Source organism: Cervus canadensis, chromosome 32 (assembly GCF_019320065.1).
Source record: "Cervus canadensis isolate Bull #8, Minnesota chromosome 32, ASM1932006v1, whole genome shotgun sequence".
NCBI classification, from domain to species: Eukaryota; Metazoa; Chordata; class Mammalia; order Artiodactyla; family Cervidae; genus Cervus; species Cervus canadensis.
In genome coordinates, this window is record NC_057417.1 from 36,981,810 (window position 1) to 37,001,546 (window position 19,737).

At 43.0% G+C, this 19,737-nt stretch overlaps 1 protein-coding gene and 1 long non-coding RNA gene across 2 annotated transcripts; one reads left to right on the forward strand and one right to left on the reverse strand.

The window, feature by feature from the left end:
- Window positions 1-3,660: 3,660 nt before the first annotated feature.
- LOC122433044 lies at window positions 3,661-8,298 on the reverse strand. Its single transcript, XR_006267010.1, has 3 exons — window positions 8,062-8,298; window positions 7,097-7,164; window positions 3,661-3,702 (listed from the first exon to the last, which is right to left on the reverse strand). It is a non-coding gene; the product is annotated as an uncharacterized LOC122433044 (long non-coding RNA).
- A 15-nt stretch (window positions 8,299-8,313) lies between these two features.
- On the forward strand, window positions 8,314-13,017 carry ZNF597 (zinc finger protein 597). Its single transcript, XM_043455213.1, has 2 exons — window positions 8,314-8,320; window positions 11,920-13,017. Exons 1-2 carry the CDS (start codon window positions 8,314-8,316, stop codon window positions 12,684-12,686), a joined length of 774 nt encoding a protein of 257 aa, XP_043311148.1. The 3' UTR covers window positions 12,687-13,017.
- Window positions 13,018-19,737: the final 6,720 nt, after the last annotated feature.

Here is a 19,737-nt window from a genome sequence, read left to right on the forward strand (position 1 = left end):
TTACATCAGCTCTACCTCACATCATCAAGCATTAGATCCTGCAGATTGGGGACCCCTGGTCTACATCACAAAACCTAACTCCAACTTTGTTACTAAGGGACTTGTGTTGAGCAAAATCTGATGTTAACTTTAAAGGAGAGATTTATCCTTTGCCTTCAAATACCTTTCACGGGTAATATGGCCAAAGGATGGAATAAGAAGGCTAAAAATGATCAACCCTCAAAGGACCTAATTCACACCCAAGCAAACAGACATTATGACAGATTAAAACAGTCTAAAATCACACTATCTTATAAATGTTAAATGCATATTCTTTAACATTTTACAGTGAAAAGGTGCCTAAAGAGATTAGTAGAAGTCTGAAAGGTAAGTGGTGTAAATAGATCAAGAGTAGTGTAACAAGGAGATATGTAAGAACCCAGCAAGTCTATTGTCTACACAATAAGATGTTAATGGCTGGTGGAATCTTGATTTGTGTAAAGCAGCTTATATAATATATTTTCTTTTTGTAACATTTTCTCTAAGTTCCTATTTTAAAAGCTGAAAAATTATGGACAAAATGAAAATATAAAATTTACAACTCTGTAGTTACAGTTTTAAGTACAGCAAACATGCTGTTGTAAGCAAAGATGCTGTGGTAAATGTGTTTTGGTCCATTCAGGGCATTTCAATCATTCTATATATTTAGTGTCACTATTAACTTATAATCAAACTTGTTAAAAAAACTTTAATATAAAGTTTAAAATAACTATAAACTTTAATATAATCAATCTTATAAAAAAAAAAACTTTAGGATAGAACAATCAAGAATGAGGAAGGTATAAAATGCATACTTGAAAGTCCTACACATTTTCTAGAGATGGGCTGCAAATTTAGCTGCAGTCTTTCCAAAAATCCACTTTGAAGTGGGAACTGGTTGCAAGATCCAGCCAAGTCAGTGTGTCAGAGTAATTGTCCCCAAGTATCCACTGTCTTCCTCCTCTTTTTTTTTTTTTCTAATGTAGAACATTTTTTAAAAGTCTTTATTGAACTTTGTACAATATTGCTTTTTTTTTTTTTTATGATTTGGGTTTTTGGCTGGGAGGCCTGTGGGATCTTAGTTCCTCAACCATGGACTAAACCCTTACCTTCTGCATTGGAAGGCGAAGTTTAACTACTGCACTGCCAGGGAAGTTCATCCTCTCCTTTCTTTTTAAAAAGCAACTGCTTAATCACATCCTCATGTAGTAGTAGGACAGGACCCCCTTTAGCAGGCAAAGAGCTAACAAGCTAAGCTTGTACTTCTTAGTCTCCTTTGCAGCAAGATGAAACCATATGCCACAAGTTTTTACCAGTGAACAACAGTGGAAGTGATATGAACAACTTACGTTCTCAAGCATGTCTTTAAGAGGAAATTGTTTAAATATTAATAACTGGTGATGCTAGGTGAAAAGTACATAGGTGTTTACTGCATTATTCTTTCAAATATTCAGAGGTTTGACATTTTTAAATTAAAAAGATGAGATTTTAAAAGAGGAAAATTGCTAGTTTAGGGCTTTCTTGGTAGTCCAATGGTTAAGAATCCACCTGCCAATGCAGGGGACATGGGTTTGATCCCTGCTCAGGGAAGATCCCACATGCTGGCAGGGTAACTAAGCCCACGTGCTGCAACTGCTGAAGCCCGAGCACCCTCGAGCCCATCCTCCACAACAAAAGAAGCCACTGCAATAAGAAGCCCTTGCACCACAACTGGAGAGAAGCCCCACTTGCCACAACTAGAGAAAGCCTGTGTGCAACAATGAAGACCCAGCACAGCTAAAAATAAATAAATACTTTTTTTTAAAAAAAAGGAAAATTACTTATTTTCCTCATCCTTTCTCTTGCCTTCCATCAGGTTCCCATCAACAGAATGTGGAGGCAGTGGTAAGCCCTTTCAATTACACAGGAGAGACAAACCCCGCCGAGGTTCCTGCTACTCAAAGTGCTGTCTTGTGGTCCAGGAGTATTAGCATCACCTGGCATACTTAAAATGCAGGCTCAAAGCTTACGAGACCACCGGCAGGAAGGGGTATCTCCTGACTACAGGAACCGGCTCAGGGAAATCTGACTGGCACTGAGCTCAACACGGATTGGTCCTCTAAGTCTCTGCCTTCCTGGTTTCTTTTTCTCCGTTTTTGGTGTGTTTTGAGATATTTCTTCCACGTGATCTAAGAGACCACTGGCTTTAAGAGGATCATTCTCTCCTTCAATTTAGTTACTGAATGTAAATTTAAAAACAAAATGTGCTTTTCAGTTCCAGATTTATTTAAAGCCATGATACACTGGGACTTCCCTAGTGGTCCAGTGGTTAAGACTTTGCCTTTTAAAATAAAGACAAAAAATAAAAAAGAAGACTCTGCCTTCCAATGCAGGGGATGAGGCTTTGATCCCTGGTCAGGGAACTAAGATCCCACATGCTGTCGGGTAACTAAGCCCGAGAGCTGCAACTATTGAGTCCACACACTCTGGAGCCCAAGCTCCACAGCAAGAGAAGCTCCTTCGCACCCCAACTAGAGAAGTCCCTGCTCAATGCCCATGCACAAACCAAAATAAATAAATGAATAAACAAATAAATAAAACAATGATGCATTCTCTTGGATCACAACCTTCCTGACGCCCAGGAAAACAACTGGGTTTCCAAAACCAGACTTTCCAGGTAGACCTCAAAAACATTTTTCCAGGATCCCAGAAACAGGTCATGAACAAGCCACTTCATGGCAAGCTCTACGGACACGTCAGCTTGTTGACCAGCATCTGCTTTGCCTGAGAGGACACTGGACTACCCTTGGAGCATTCCCAGGAGAGGAGAAAGGCTCCAGGAGACTGGCTTGACGTGAAGTGGATTACTCTGACTCATAGTTCTGATGGGTTTATTAACATTTGCATGGATCATACAGAAATCCACTGTGTTTCTTCACACTAACAATGAAAGGGAGAAAATAAAAAGTGCCTTTTGAAACTGCCAAAAAAAAATATTTAGGAATAAACCTGACTAAGGAGGTAAAAGGCTTAGATGTTGAGAACTATAAAATAATGATAAAGGAAATTGAAGATTATTCAAATAAATGGAAAGAGATCCCATGCTCTTGGATTAGAAGAATTAATGTTAAAATGCTCAGGCTACTCAAAGCAATCTATGGATTTAATGCGATCCCTATTATTTCATTAACTGTGATATTTTTCACAAAATTAGAAAAAATAATCCTAAAATTTATATGGAACCATAAAAGACCCACAATTACCAAAGCAACCCTGGGGGAAAAAAGCAAAGGTGGAGGCATAATCCTCCCAGCAACAGTAATCAACACAGTGTAGTATTTGCACAAAAACAGACATATGGATCAATGGAACAGAACAGAAAGCTCAGAAATAACTACATCAGCTCAGTTCAGTCGCTCAGTCGTGTCCAACTCTTTGCAATCCCATGGACCACAGCATGCTAGGCCTCCCTGTCCATCACCAACTTCCGGAGCCCACCCAAACCCATGTCCATTGAGTCGGTGATGCCATCCAACCATCTCATCCTCTGTCGTCCCCTTCTCCTCCTGCCCTCAATCTTTCCCGGCATCAGGGTCTTTTCAAATGAGTCAGCTCTTCGCATCAGGTGGCCAAAGTATTGGAGTTTCAGCTTCAGCATCAGTCCTTCCAGTGAACACCCAGGGCTGGAAACTATGGTCAATTAATCTTCAACACGGGGGCAAGAATATACAATGCAGAAAAAACAGTCTTTTCAGCGAGTGGTGTTGGGAAAGCTGGACAGCGGCATGTATATCAATGAAGTTAGAACACACCTTTACACTACACACAAAGATAAACTCAAAATGGCTTAAAGACTTAAATATAAGACATAACACCACAAAACTCCTAGAGGAGATCATAGGCAAAACATTCCCTGACATACATCGTAGCAATATTTTCTTAGGTCAATCTCCCAAGCCAATAGAAATAGAAGCAAAAATAAAAAACAAATGGGACCTAATTAAGCTTACATCTTTTTGCAGAGCAAAGGAAACCATAAACAAAATGAAAAGACAACTAGGAGAAAATATTTTTAGATCATATGACTGACAAGGGCTTAATTTCAAAAAAATTTACAAACAGGGACTTCCCTGGTGGTCCAGTGACTAAGACTTCATGTTCCCAATGCAGGGGGCACAGGTTCCATCCCTGGTCAGGGAACTAGATCCTGCATGCCACAACTGGAGACCCCACGTGCCACAGCTAAGTCCAAGCACAGCCTAAATAAATATATTTTTTTAAATATACAAACAGCTCATACAACTCAACAACAACAAAAACAACCCAATCAAATGGGGAGAAGATCTAAACAGACATTTCTCCAAAGACGACATACAGATGGCCAATAGGCACATGAACAGATGCTCAACTCTGCTAATTATTAGAGAAATGCAAATCAAAACTATGAGGTACAATCTCGCACAGGTCAGAATGACCCTTATTAAAGAATCTACAAATAAAAAGCCAGAAATTGCACTTCTAGGCATATATCTAGAGAAAACCGTACTTTGACAAGATAACATGCACCCAAATGTTCGTTGCAGCACTATTTACAATTGCCAGGACATGAAAGCAACCTAAATGTTCATCAACAAAGGAATGGATAGAACTTCCCTAGTTGTCCAGTGGTTAAGAACTGGCCTGCCAATGCAGGGGACATGGTTTGATCCCTGGTCCAGGAAGATTCCACATTCCATGGAGCAACTAAGCCCATGTGCCACAACTACTGAGCCTACGAGCTGCAACTCATGTGCCTGTGTGCTGCAACTACTGAAGCCCACCCCAACTGGAGCCTGTGCTCTGCAACAAGAGAAGTGACTGCAATGAGAATCCCATGTTCTGTGACGAAGAGCAGACCCTGATCACTGCAACCAGAGAAAGCCTGTGCATAGGCAATGAAGACCCCGCACAACCAAAAGTAAATACAAATAAATAAAATTTAAAAACCAGAGGAATGGATAAAGAAGATGTGTACCATATATACAGTGGAATATTATTCAGCCATAAAAAGGAAGGAAATTGGGTCATCTGTAGAGATGTGACTGGACCTAGAGATTGTCATAGAGTGAAGTCAGTCAGAAAGAGACAAACAAATAGCATATATTAATGTATATATATAAAATCTAGAAAAAAGGCACAGATGATCTTATTTGCAAAACAGAAATAGAGCATAGATGTAGAAAATAAATGTTTGAACACCAAGGGAGATGGGAGGTAGGATGAATTGGGAGATTGGGATTGCCATATATACACTATTGATACTGTGTATAAAATAGGTAACTAATGAGAACACTGTATAGCTCAGGGAATTCTACTTAGTGCTCTGTGGGTGACCTAATGGGAAAGAAATCCAAAAAAGAGGGGATATATGTATATATGTATAGCTGATTCACTTTGCTGTGCAGTAGAAACTAACACAACATTGTAAAGTAACCATACTCTAATAATAATTAAAAAAGAAAAGATACATGCAGCTCAATGTTCACTGCAGCACTGTTTACAATAGCCAAGACATGGAAGCAACCTAAATGTCCATCGACAGACCAACAAGGACCTACTGTATAGCACAGGAAATTATACTCAGTATTTTGTAATAACCTATATGGGTAAAGAACCTGAAAAAGAATCAATATATGTATAACTCAATCACTGTGATGTATACCTGAAATTAACACATTGTAAATCAACTAATCTTCAATACAATTTTAAGTCTTGTAAATTGTCGTTGTTCAGTCGCTAAGTCGTGTCCAACTCTTTGGACTGCAGCATGCCAGGCTTCCCTGTCCTTCACCCTGGAATTTGCTCAGATTCATGTCCACTGAATCAGTGATGCTATCTAACCATATCATCCTCTACTGCCCCCTTCTCCTTTTACCTACAATCTTTCCAAGCATCAGGGTCTTCTCAAGTAAGCTGGCTGTTCACCTCAAGCAGTCAAATAACAAATGTTGGAGAGGGTGTGTAGAAAAGCAGAACCTCCTATGATGTTGGTAGGAATGTAAATTACGCAGCCACTATGCAGAACAATATGGAGGCTCCCTAGAAAACTAAAAATAGAGTTGTCATATGACCCAGCAATCCTAGTCTTGGGCATATATTACCAAAGGAGAAAGGGAGTGGTGGAGGAATAAATTAAGAGTCTGGGATTAGCAAATACAAACTATATAAAATAGATAAACAACAAGGTCCTACTGTATACCACTGGGAAATATATTCACTATTCTGTAATAAACCACAATGAAAAGAGAAAAATCCATAAAACAGATCTACATGGGCAAACAATCACTCTCGGGAATTTCTGGTGGTCTAGTGACTGGAACTTGGTGATTTCTCTGGGTTCAATCCTTGGTCTGGGAACTAGGATTCCACAAGCTGGGTGGCATGGTCAAAAAACAACTACCACCACCACCACAAAAAACCAACAAAGAAGCCCCCACAACTCTCTGGATACAAGTAAGTGTAAAGAAGCAAAGACTTTATCACATTTGTATTGTAAAATAAGTGAAGGGGGAAAATTTGCATGGATCAAAGACAGTACAACCAGGAATCAAGTAAGTTGCATCCCCAAAAAAATTCCTTTGGCTGAAAAATGATGCAAGTGTATACTTGGATGACAAAGGATGATACTGATTTCTGCAATTAAAACTGAGAGTCACTTAGCCTGGACTGGTCACGACAGTATATTGGGAGGATCTGATTCTCCATTTTTCTGTCAGTGTACCCTGAGACTGGGCTTACCCATCAGACTCACAGAAGAGTGAGGTTTAAACCAAATTCTGGCTTACTTTTTGATAGTTAAGAGTCACTGGAATGCTCTTACTCCTGCTCCAGACAACTCTTCTCTCAGTGCCCCTGAGAAACTAGATCGATAACCAGAAACTAGGTAAGCAGGTTATAAAAGGAAGGGAAACAGTCTTAAAAAAAAAAAATTCATTTAACCCAGAGCCCTTGCTTTGGGAGTGTGGAGTCTTAACCACTGGACCAGCAGGGAAGTCCCTCAATACATTTTTAATTATGATAGCATTTTATGCACAACTTGGTATCACATTTTTAAACTTACATTGGAAACATTTCCCCATGCTATCAAAAACTTCTATATAGCATCTTAATTGGCTGCAATGTTTCCTCCTGCAAAAAAGGAAAAATACTTAGAAATTAGGTCATTTCCAATTTTTCTCTACTGTAATTCTTCAATGAACATCTTCATGTCTGCCCATCCATTTCCATTCATCTTTTTCCATTTTCAACATATCTCCATGGCACTTACTGCCAGCTGTCTCCAATATCTGCTTCCTCCCTCTTTGTCACTGTAATAGAACTTGTGAGCTTTTTAGCTGGGTGTGGGCTGCCAGGGTACTACTAGCTTCCTTGCCCCCTTTGAACTAGGTGTGGTTATGTGACCTCCCGACTAAGATCTAGAGACTGGAATGTGAACAGAAGAGATAGGTACATCCTCCCAAGAAAATATATTGAGACGTACTCAGAATTTTTTATGAAGATAATATCATCCGTGTTTTCGAAAACACCTTTGTAAACGGAAAACTTCTTTGAAACTGCCCTCTGAAGAGAGAATTTCTGCGCTTTTTTCACCTGGGGAAGGCAAAGCGGTATCGATATACAGGCCAAAAGGTCACAAGCAATTAGTGCAGACCTGCGGAAGGAGTTCAATTTTCTAATACCAAACCCCTACACCACGGCACCCAGTGCCATTAAAGAGGAAATATGTAATGAGGCAGATCGATTGTGAAGTTATTAGGTGGCCTACAATGACCCTCGAAGCAATCGGATGGCTCTACTGCCGCTTGAGGCCCGTTGTGGCTCTGAGCTCGATATGGGTCGTTTGGGCTGCATTCCCCGGGCACAATGCCCCTAGAATACTTTGGACATATCAGCAATCCTGCCTATGTCGACCTGAACTCTGCCCATGCAGATGATACCCCATTTACATTCCACCGCCTCGCAGTCAAATACCCAAGACACAGGTCAAGACTAGAACCCGTACTCTTGGCCACTCAGAAACCTCACCCCGGCTCGACCGAAGTTTACGACCCATGGGACAATGCCGGCTGAACCCACATTTCAGTACCGATACTCTTCGGGTACCGGATTCTCCTCATCTACTTGCTCTCCTTCTTCCCTGAAACATTACGCCCCTCCCTCCGCGGTCACGCTAACGTTCCACTTCCTCAGGTCTGCGGGTAAGGAGCGCACAGAGGAGACCCAGGTAGCGGAACCGGAAATGCCTGGGAAAACCGAGGGAAAACTATATCTCCCAGAATGCCCGGTGAGCCTCTGCTCTTCTGTTGAGGCGCCCGATTGGTGAATATTCAAAAAGGACTGCCCCCTCTGAGATCACGCTGGCCAATCACAGGGCAGAGCTGCGGAAAAGCTCGAGGGTGGACAGCGTCACGCGGCTTTCCGGGCAGGTCTAGCGTCAGGGAGCGTGAGAGTTTAGTTGTGGCTAGGCTCCTGGTCTCTAGTCTCAGCTGCGCGTCGCTTTTTGTTGCTTTTGCCTGGGTAGTGGCAGGCTTCCTGAGATTTTTCGTCTCGGAGCTCTAGGTGGGGCCCGACCAGCCCGGGAGTCTACCTTTCGGAGGCTGCGCTCGGGAGGAGACATCGCCTCAGGTCTTTTTATTTTTTTTTTTTTTCGCCTCCGGTCTTAAAGGGTTCAGGGAAGCGAGGGGGTGCGTGGAGGAGCTCGACAGCCGAATTGGCCTCTCCAAGGACTCTTCTCTCCCCTCCCTTATCTGCCCCGAGGTCCCTGTGGCGACTGGAAGAAAGCACTACCACCACCCCACCCCACCCCCAAGATGGCATCCATACTCCCTACAACCGAGGCCCAGGTGAGACCAGGTCCCTTCACTTGGTCCAAGGTCCGGTCGCTCCTTTCTGGCCTCCTCCTGGCCTCTTGTACAAGAGGGTTAGGCATGCCGGTCGTGGTGCAAGGGCTCCTGATCCCCTCAAACCCTTTCATCAAGCTGTCTTTGTTCCTACCAGGCAGAGAGAAGAAATGGCTAATCAGTATCGGCCTTTTAGAACCTCCCAACTAGGAACAGGGCCCATAGGAGACTACCTAAGGGTACCTCAGAGTATTTCTGGAATGCTGCTCAAACTTAAACAGTTTTCTAAGCTTCATTCCACACCTGTTGAATGAACAGAAACAAACAGAAACCTCAGGTGATTCTTAATCACACCAGAATACTATAGATTTAAAGAACTGGTGAACTTAGCGAAGGAGAAATACGTCTGGATATGACTGCGCTTAACAATGAGTGTCAGGAGGAAGAAGGAGAGGGACCAGCAAAGGGAAAGATATTGGGAGAATCCTAGACCTGTGTTCGCTTTGTGATTCTTCCTGGGCTGCTCACTCATCTCCTTTCTCTTAGAGCAAGGGTCCCCAGCTTCCAGAGTCTAATGTCTAATGCCTGATGATCTGAGGTGGAGCTGATGTAATAATAGATGTAGGGTGCACAATAAATGTAACGTGCTTGAATTATCCCGAAATCCACCACCTCCCCATCACCCCACCTCTGGCCGTGGAAAAGCTGTCTCCCACAAAACAGCTTTTTGGTTGGTCCCCGGGGCCAAAAAGAATGGGTAGCGCTGCCTTAGAGCAACCCTGCTTAACTCCCTTGCTGAGAGTTGTTCCCTCTATTCTCTTCTAACAGACTCTTCCAGAACTTCTCAGAGTTTACCATTTTGGTCCTTATACTACCGCTTCCAAAATTACATCTGTTTTTACTCCCTCCTTCCTAAATCCTACCTCCAGCACTCAGAACCCACTCAACCCCACCCCAGGGCTCAGATACCTTTTCCAACAAGCTCTTGTCTCTGATATTTCTAGCTTTTCTCAGCATTCCCAGACAGAGTAAGGTAGTAGCTTTCTGGCTTGGGCTGAGATGGGCTGTCCTGTTGTTTTAGGGAGCTGTGTTGTTTGAGGAGCTGGCTGTCTATTTTTCTCAAGAGGAGTGTGTGAGTCTGCACCCTACCCAGAGGTCCCTCAGCAGAGAAGCGACACAGGAAATGTTTCGAGGACAAGGCCTTGATTGGTAACACACTTGTTTTTCCTACATTTTGGAACTTTCTAGGATTAGGATTGCATATCTCATCCACGTGTTGGTATGGGAGAATGGGACCTATCCTTGAATGATTTATGTGGAAATGACAGTAACTTGAATGTGATTTTCAAAGGGTGAGATGAGTCTTAGGCAAAAATCAGTAATTCCCTGGTGTCCAGTGATTAGCACTACCCAGGTGGAGAAAAAATCTAGCAAGCTGAAGGGTGTGGCCAAAATAGGCAAAAATTCTGTCTATTACAGTGACTGTGGTTTTGCATAAGACATGGCAGTACCTAGTAATCATTCCAAATATTTGTTATGGTCAATTCATAATTTTACTTGTGAAATTCCATTAGTATGGGTTACTATTATTTGCTAAAATTAGAAATTGCTTTAATCTTAAGGGAATGGTGTGCCTTTCTAACTAAGAGGAGCTATATGTAGAAATGTCCCCATGGCTGAGTAGATTTTATCCTTGACTAGGGTTGACTCGGAGAAGGCAATGGCACCCCACTCCAGTACTCTTGCCTGGAAAATCCCAGGGACGGGGGAGCCTGGTGGGCTGCCGTCTATTGGGTTGCGAAGAGTTGGACAGGACTGAGCGACTTCACTTGCACTTTTCACTTTCATGCATTGGAGAAGGAAATGGCAACCCACTCCAGTGTTCTTGCCTGAAGAATCCCAGGGATGGGGGAGCCTGGTGGGCTGCCGTCTATGGGGTCGCACAGAGTTGGACACGATTGACCCAACTTAGCAGCAGCAGCAGGGTTGACTATTTGAACTTTCCCATAACTCGCATTTTATATTTTCTACTTCTTTCTTCATTATGTTGTTTTCCTCTAACTTCTTGAACATGTGAAGCACATTTATAATAGCTTTTAAAATGTTCTTTCTACTAGTTTTGTCATCTGTCATCTCTGGGTCTGCTTTTGTTGATTGATTTTGCTTCTAGTTACAGGTCATATTTTTCTGCTTCTTTCCATGCCTGGTAATTTTTGATTGGATGTTGGACATTGTGAGTTTTATGTTGTTGGATGCTGGTTTTTGTTGTTTTTTTCGAAATAGTTTTCAGACTTTGGTGTGGTGTGCTAATTTAAGTTACTTGGAATCAATATGATCCTTTCAAGGCTTGCTTTTTGTTCTGTTCGGGTGCGTTCAGAGCAATCTTTAATCTAGGGCTGATTTGGCCTCCTGCTAAGGCAGTATGGATACGGCCTGATGCTTTGTGCAGCAGGGACTGTCTCTACTTTGGAACATGAACTACTGAAGTGTTTTGTGAACTCTGGAGATTGCTCTTTCTATTCCTTTTTGGTGGTTCTTTCCTGGGCCTGGGGTTGTTTTCCTCACATGTATGTAGAGATTAATATGCAGCCAGAGTCTTAAGGAGACCCATCTAGATGCCCAGAGCTCACTGCCTGGACATCTGTTCACTTCTCTGGTATTTTGCCATCACATTCTAGCTGCGTTGACTTTCCTGAATTTGGTCTTCTTGAATCAGCAAAACCACTGAGGACTGGGTTTCCACACACTGCCCTGCAGCCCATAAACCCTTTCTCGGCAGCGAACTGGGGCAATCGTAGGGCTGTTGCTTTGGAAGGAAAAGAAAATCCCTTTTGGATTGACATATTGACTTTATAAATTATGAATATTTGGGAGAACACTAAAAAGGAATGATTTTTTCTTTCTGGCAGGCCTGAGTTTTGTCAGCCATACTACAACTTCCTGGTCCTCTGTGTAACTATCAATAGTTTGTTCTTCCCCCAGTACTACTTGAGGGTATTTATATTTTGTTTTGTTTTTATCAGCAGAAGATGATAAGATTGAGATAATCAGCAGCTACATCTAGAATCTATGGGACTTGAAGAGCTTGCCTTAGAAAAATGTCCCCTTGCTGTGCCCCTCATCTATTACCCAGAAAAGTCTTCTGAGCATGGAGCTGGAAACTTTGAAAGGAAAATATCAGGTGGAACTCCTGCTTGCACGAAAAGGTTCAGAAGCCTTTTAGTCACCATTGAAAACCATACCCCGTTGATAGAACTAGCTCAAAGTTTAGGAACCAGAGCACTTCCTGAAATTCTTCCATTTCCCGAAGAAGGAACGAAAAAGTCATACAAGTGTCCTGAATGTGATCAAAGCTTCGGTCATAGTTCATACCTCGTTTTGCATCAGAAAGCACATGCAGGAAAGAAAAAGTGTAAATGTGATGACTGCGGGAAGATTTTCAATCACAGATCCAACCTGAGAGCTCACAAGATAATCCACACTGTCGAGAAGCCATATAAGTGTGCACAGTGTGGCGGCAGCTTCCGCCAGCCCTCGCACCTGTCTCAGCACAGGAAGACTCACCCGAAGGAGAAAATCCACAGGTGTGGCATATGTGGAAGGGGGTTCACGAGGCTCCGGGGACTGTCACAGCATCAGAAAACCCACACTGCCACAAAAGCCAGCGATAAATATGTCGGTCAGAAAACAAATCTGGCTTTGCCTGAGGAAAAGCACGGGTCAGCCGCCCAGCAGCCGTGCAGTCCCGGCAGGAAATGCTTTGGGCAGCCCTCGTACCCCTGCCCGGGAGAGGCCACAAGGACAATCTGAACACTATAGCAATTGGGGGGAAATTTTGCTTTCCTTCTCAAAATTCAAACCCTTAAAGTGTCCTGAGTGTTCGAAGACCTTTCTTTCTACCTCTGAGTTTATCTCTCATCAGAGCATTCACAGTGGGGAAAAGCCCCATAAACCCAAAACATGCACAGAAAGTTTTATTTTGGACTCAGAGCTTGCATGCCACCAGAAGAGTCGACTACACAGGAGAGAAACCTTTAAAATGTACCAGGTGTGGGAGAAATTTCAGGTTGAAAACACATCTTACTCTCCTTCAGTGAACCCAATCACAAAACACTGTGTAAATATAGCAAATTTTCATTAATGTTTGTGTTTTTCAGTATCTGTACTGAAAACTGGGGCACAATTACCCTTTATGTGCCAGGCACTGTACTAAGCACTGTATACACATTCCATGTAATATACCATTTAATTTTCACCACAGCCTTGATTTAGACACCACGGTTTCTGTTTTATAACCAAGGGAGCATAGTCAATGTCACAGCCCCTGAAGGAAGGCAGAATTCTAACTCAATTACTATCCAGATTCCATTTGTATGAACCAAAGAATGATACACAATTTCTAACTCTTGTTTAGTCTGCACACTCAATACTTTATGTTTATCATTTAATTTACTCTTAAGAATAAATCTGACAGAAAAGGACTATCCTCACTTCATAAAAGGGAAGTAGAGCCCACAGAGGGTAAAAGCAGTACCTTGCCCATACACAAAAATAGCAAGTACTGAAGCTAGCATTTAACCTTGGGTCTCTCAGCCACATTGTGTTGTAAATTGCGTTTGCACCACGTATTAAAACTACAGGCAGCTGGACACTGAGGCAGGCGGGTAAGGAGGCCCATTGTGCCGGCTGCCCTGTGCACATGCTTCCCTCCCTTAGCACTTCATCCCAAGCCTGACTTACACGTATGGTTACAAAGCAACAGAGAGACTCCCCAGGACTTCAGGTTCAAACCCCGTCCCTATAATCAGAGATCGCAGACTACAGAGTACAGCCTTTAAGGTTTTAGTTGAGTTTTGGTTTCTAAAAATGTTTTCTTCCTCATATCTAAAGGAAGATACATATAAAAAATTGTTTAATTAAAATACCTGAAAATATAGGTCTCTAGATACTGCTGTTACATATAAATACTGGAGCAAACTATTGTTAAATGGAATGGTTATTAATGTTAAAGAACCAGAGGCTCTGAGCCCAAGGAGTTGAAGGAAGCGGTCAGTGTCCATCAGTGAGACCCATGCTGGTTTTATGATGATGGCTTTTTTACCCTTCTGTTTACAGTGTTAACTGACAGATTCCACAAATGGTCATTAACTCAGAGATATCATTAGCCTACCATGTTTTTTTTTTTCTACCATGTTAGTTTTAATGAATATTTGGATGAAAGTTAAGGATGAAAAACTAAGTGCAGAAGTTTATTGCTAGGAACGATTGGTTCACAACATTTTGCAGTATGGATGTTGACACCTACAGAGTGAAAACTTTGTACTGAGAAAATCAACCATTGAACAAATGTCATGGGTTTTGTTATTGATGTAGTGATGGAAATGTGTGTCAAACAAGTCCTTAATGTGATTGCTAGAATATCAGGTCTGTAACAGTCATCACTGATGAAAACAGCATTATTCCAATAACATTGAGTTATGTCAACATTTGACGTTTTGTAAAGAAACTGTGGAATTTGTTATTCTTGAAGCAGTTGGTTGAACTCAAAAAATAATTTTGTTTACAGCTTTACTGCAGTAGGTAATAGTCTATTCACATCTCCCCATTTAACACAGAAAATTATTAACACAGTAATTCAGGGAGTTAAAACTAAAAACAAGTGACGTTTCACCACAAATGACATTCTGAGTCTAACTCTTGCAGTTCTGTATAATTAAATAGCATTGTTCTGATGACTATAACATGTTGTGTAATGATACTGCAGATTTTGCTCAAAGTAATTACCAATTTACTACATATGTGTGCTAAGCGGGTTTTTGAAATTGTTCATTAAACTTGTTATGTCTATAGGATTTCAGTTGGAAAGTGTTGATGCTTGGACCATGTGTTTAAAAAATAATTAAATGATCTTCATTAGAAGTGTGTATATCCATTGTTTCAGTTTTGCAGGTTGAGAAAGCTGTTGATCTGATATGAAGATGATTTGATATTTGATATCCATCCTTTCAGGGCCCATGAGACTGCAGGTGTTCTTATTTTTGACATCTTTCCTTGTGTTAGTATGAGGAGGGTGGGGAAATGACATACATATATATTTATATAAATCTGAGAATATGCTGCAATCTCTAGTTCATTTGGACCCCTTAGAAGTATGTTTGTTGGAGGCACTTGGGCTGTTTAATATTTTGACTTTTACAGTTTTTGGTGTGTACTCATCAGTGCAGGCTCTCACTGGGCAGTGACTATCTGATGTGCCAATTTGACATATAATAAATGTTTTTTGTTTTTTAATGAACGTTAGCAATGAGGTGAACTTTAATTTAAAAAATTTTTCTTCACACTTCCGTAGTTTTAGATGGCAATGAGCTGAATTTTGAAGACTGGAGGGATTGTGGTTTGCAGGGGGTTAACGAATGACTTCGGGCCATTTAATGATGGAAATAAAACGGAAGTCAGAAGAAAATTCCAGAGCTACTCCAGGATACTGCATTAGAAGTCAACTTCCTTTGCAGTTTCTGCTCCACGGCGGCGGCACCTCCGGCCCCGCAGGCCAGCGAAGACCCGCGTGGGCCTCCACCTGGGGTAAAGATTAGAGGCGAGATTCGCGAAGTGGGGCTCGCACATGGGTTTGCGCGGGCTCGGAACAATCTTGCGGCCTTTGACCCGAGCCGTGCAGGCCGGTGGAAATACCAACGACGCGAGACGCGCTAGAGCGGCCCACAGGCTGGGAACCGGAAATCTTGCGCTTACTTCCGGCGCTCTCTTTGGGCGGTGCAATTGCGCGCTCCTAGAGCAGCCACTCGGAGAAGGCAATGGCACGCCGCTCCAGTACTCTTGCCTGGAGAATCCCATGGACGGAGGAGCCTGGTAGGCTGCAGTCCATGGGGTCGCTAAGAGTCGGACACGACTGAGCGACTTCACTTTCACTTTCATGTGCTGGAGAAGGAAATGACAACCCACTCCAGTGTTCTTGCCTGGAGAATCCCAGGGACTGGGAAGCCTGATGGGCTGTCGTCTATGGGGTCGCACAGAGTCGGACACTACTGAAGTGACTTAGCAGCAGCAGCAGCAGCAGAGCAGCCACTCCAGTGTTCTTGCCTGGAGAATCCTAGGGACGGGGGAGCCTGGTGGGCTGCCGTCTCTGAGGTCGCGCAGAGTCGGACACGACTGAAGCGACTTAGCAGCAGCAGCAGAGCAGCCAAAGTGCGGGGAGCTGCGGACTCAGTGGGCGCTCTGCCTGGCTCCCGACCAACCCCCACTACCCCGGGAGAGGAGGCCTCTGCAGGGGCTGGGCGGCCGGGTGAGAGTGTTTGCCGAGGTTCATGGTGCCCAGGCACCAGCGAGAGGGTTAGGCGGGTGTGACTGTCCGTGACCTCCCACCCTGGATCTCGCACGACTAGGCACCCACTGCCCTGGGGACAGGAGAAGGAGCCTGACGCCACCTCCCTGGTGGCCCTAACCCCGTTTTGCCAACGCGGAGTTACGGACTCGCCCTGCCTGTTTGAGTTGTCAAAAGGCATACTTTGACCTCAGTTTCCCTGGGTATGGTGTCTCCTGCCAGCTAAGGAGTGTTGCTGCCTGTCTAGTGCTACAAATCTTGAGTGTTTAGCCAGGGTAGTCACTGAATTTGAACAAGCTCTGAAAGGAATTCAGGGCGGAGATCAGGAATTGGGCACTCTGCTGTGGGAAAACTGGCAGAACAAACCTTCAGATAGTTAAGATATTTTTAGGAGAAAATTCTATGAATCCAAATTCTTATATTTTACCATACTTAGAAAAAACACTAAAAACATTAAGATATCTGTTCCTTTTGAATAACACTACCTTCCGAAGGGGTATGTGCTGCATACCCCTGTTAAAATCACATATATCGTGACCTCACCCCTAATTTCTTCAGAACAGTTTCTCAGAGCTGAGAGGCTCTTTCCCCAGCTGTAGTCCTCAGTAAGACACTGAATAAACTTGATTCACAACTTTTAAGCTGTGTGTTGTTTTAAAAGTTGACACTTCTTTCTAGAATTAGTGCCAGTCTTGCATGAGTCCTGTGAGCTCCCAGCCGATTTCTAACATGCTTCTGGTTTGAATGTATCCTGGGATCACCTGCATGCATGGTTCCCCGCTTCCATGACTACAAATACCTCTCTTTATGTCTAGCCCCAATTTTTCCTGTGTCCTGCACCCTAAATCCCTGTATTCAACTGCCAATAAGAGATCTTCCTTTGGGGGTCTCTCAGGCATCAAAACACATGCCCAGTGGAATACTACTCTGCCATAAAAACGAAATGATGCCATTTGCAGCAACATGGATGACCTAGAGATTGGCATACTAAGTGAAGTAAGTCAGAGAAAGACAAATACACATTACTCATATGTGGAATCTAATTTTTTACAAAATGATACAAATGAACTTATTTAGAAAACATACTCACAGATGTAAAAAATAAACTTATGGTTACCAAAGGGGAAAGTTTGTGAGGGGATAAATCAGGAGCTTGGGATGCCCATACACACATTACTATATATAAAATAGGTAACCAACAAGGACCAACTGTATAGGACAGAGAACTCTACTCAATATTCCATGAAAATCTATTTGAGAAGAGAATCTGAAAAAGAATGAATATATGCAGGTGTATAACTGAATCACTTTGCTGTACACTTGAAACTAATACAACATTGTTAATCAACTATACTCCAAATAAAATTAAAAAAACAAAAAGTAAAAAAAAACCAGATATCCAAAACCAAATTCAGGATTCATAGAATCTTCTCCTCCAGTACCTGGTGCCACGTGCATATAATTGCTCATGCTACCAACACATACTCCTTCCTTTGTGCCTTAAACTTTCAATCATCAAGTCCTGTGAATTCTACCTCAAACCTATCTCTCAAATCTAACTTCTTCTATATCCACCCTTATCCAACAGCACTGGCCTGGACTGACAGGAAGGCAAGCACAGGGTTTCAACATTGTGGGGTTGACTGTAGCCAGATGCTGCAGATTAGGACAAGTCCAGAGATGATGGACACTCAGGAGATTACTGCAACAGTGTGAGTGAAAGATGAGGGCCTGAAGGAGGGGTCATGGGAATGAGGAAGTGGTGTGGCTTTGAGACAGATTGAGGAGGAAAAAGTGATGATTTGGTGGAGTGAGAGAGCAGGGAGTCAGAGATGACTCGGAAGTTTCTGGTTTGGGTGACTTGGTGGTTGGTGGCTTTGTGGAGAGAAAGCTTGCCTCTCATGAGTTTACAGTTTCTCTAAGCTTTCTAGGGAAATTGTTAATCACAAATAAGGGGGACAGCACAGCTGTGTTCAATGCGATTGAGAAGAGGTATGTTATGGTATGAGGGAGGTTGCACCTGGCCAGCAAGATGAGCTGACAGCTAAACACTGACTTGACATCATGATTGAGGCTTCTGGAAAGGGCACAGGGTCCTAATAGAGAACTCTGCAAAGGTCTTAGCTAATGTGTCAGCTGACTGCATGTATAGTAAGCTTTTCCTGCTCACTTGTACTGTTTTTGGTGAAAAACAGCCAGAAATGGGAGAACCCAGATGTCCAAGCACACCTTATAGAGAGACCAGGTTCAGTCCCAGCTGGTATGAGGCTATCCCCTGAGCCATAAGATGGTTGCAAACTCCGATGCCCTGGAATTCCATTCCCCAGAACTGGAGAGCCTCCTGATAAAAGATACCACCTGGGGGCAGGAATCCAACCTGCAAGCCCACCATCCTGGTCCTGAAAGGCTCCTGTCAGTGCATTAGGCCCCTCTGCCAGGATAAGGCAACAGGGCCAGAGAGGCTCTTAGTCACCTCCGGAGACTGTGCCATCAGTGGCTAAGGCCAGAGATGCCCACCCAGGAGCAGATGCTGGAGCTCCTGGAGCTGGAGCGCTCTGGCCCATCCTAAGAGATCCACCCGGGGTTCAGTGTCACACCCAGAGGGTGACAAGAGGCAGCAACCTGGATGGAGGATTTGCAGTGACAGCCCAGGAACCAGGATGCTGGGTGAGAAGGGCCAGAGACCCAGAGAGTGAACACAAGGTGGGTGATAAACTCCTCTCCTTGGGATGTTACACTTCTGCTTTCTCTTCCCTGGGGACCCTGTCTCCCAGGCCTCCAACAAGAATCTACACCACTGAGCTGAGGGTCACCTTTATTTTGGTCCAAGAAAGAACCAAATTTTTGAGGTTTGATGGGCAGCTCAGAGTAGACCTGAAAAGAAAACTACGGAGCATTCTGTTTACACCCTCATTTTACTGTAAGGCAACTGAGGTGCAAGCATCACAGAGCTCAGTAAGTGGCTGCCTGCAGCACTGGAAGTGGACCCTGGCTCTTCAGGCTCCCCCAGTGCTGATCTCATTGTCCCAGGCTGTCTCCTGGTCAAGTTCAACTGCAGCAACATGTGTGTGATTAGCTAACTCCCTGTGAAGAAGCAACTTTTGTGTCTCTCAAAGACATGGATCTGGTTGTACAATTTTGTGACTATAATTTTTTTTTAAAACCCACTGAACTTTGTACTTTAAAGGGATGAATTTGGGACTTCCCTGTGGTCCAGTGGCTATGACTCCATGCTCCCAAAGGAGGGGGTCCAGGTTCAAACCCTGGTCAGGGAACTAGATACCACATGTTGCAACTAAGAGTTCGCATGCTGCAATGAAGATTCAAGATGCCGCATGCTACAACTAAGACCCAGTGATGCCAAGTAAGTAAATAAAATATTTTCAAAAAAGGATGAAGTTATGGTATATAAATTACATCTCAATTGAAAAAATTATCTTTGAAGTAAAAAAAATTTGAAATAAGTATTTTACAGCTGCAGTAAAATATTTAAATGTAATATACAAAATAATGTATCAGAGA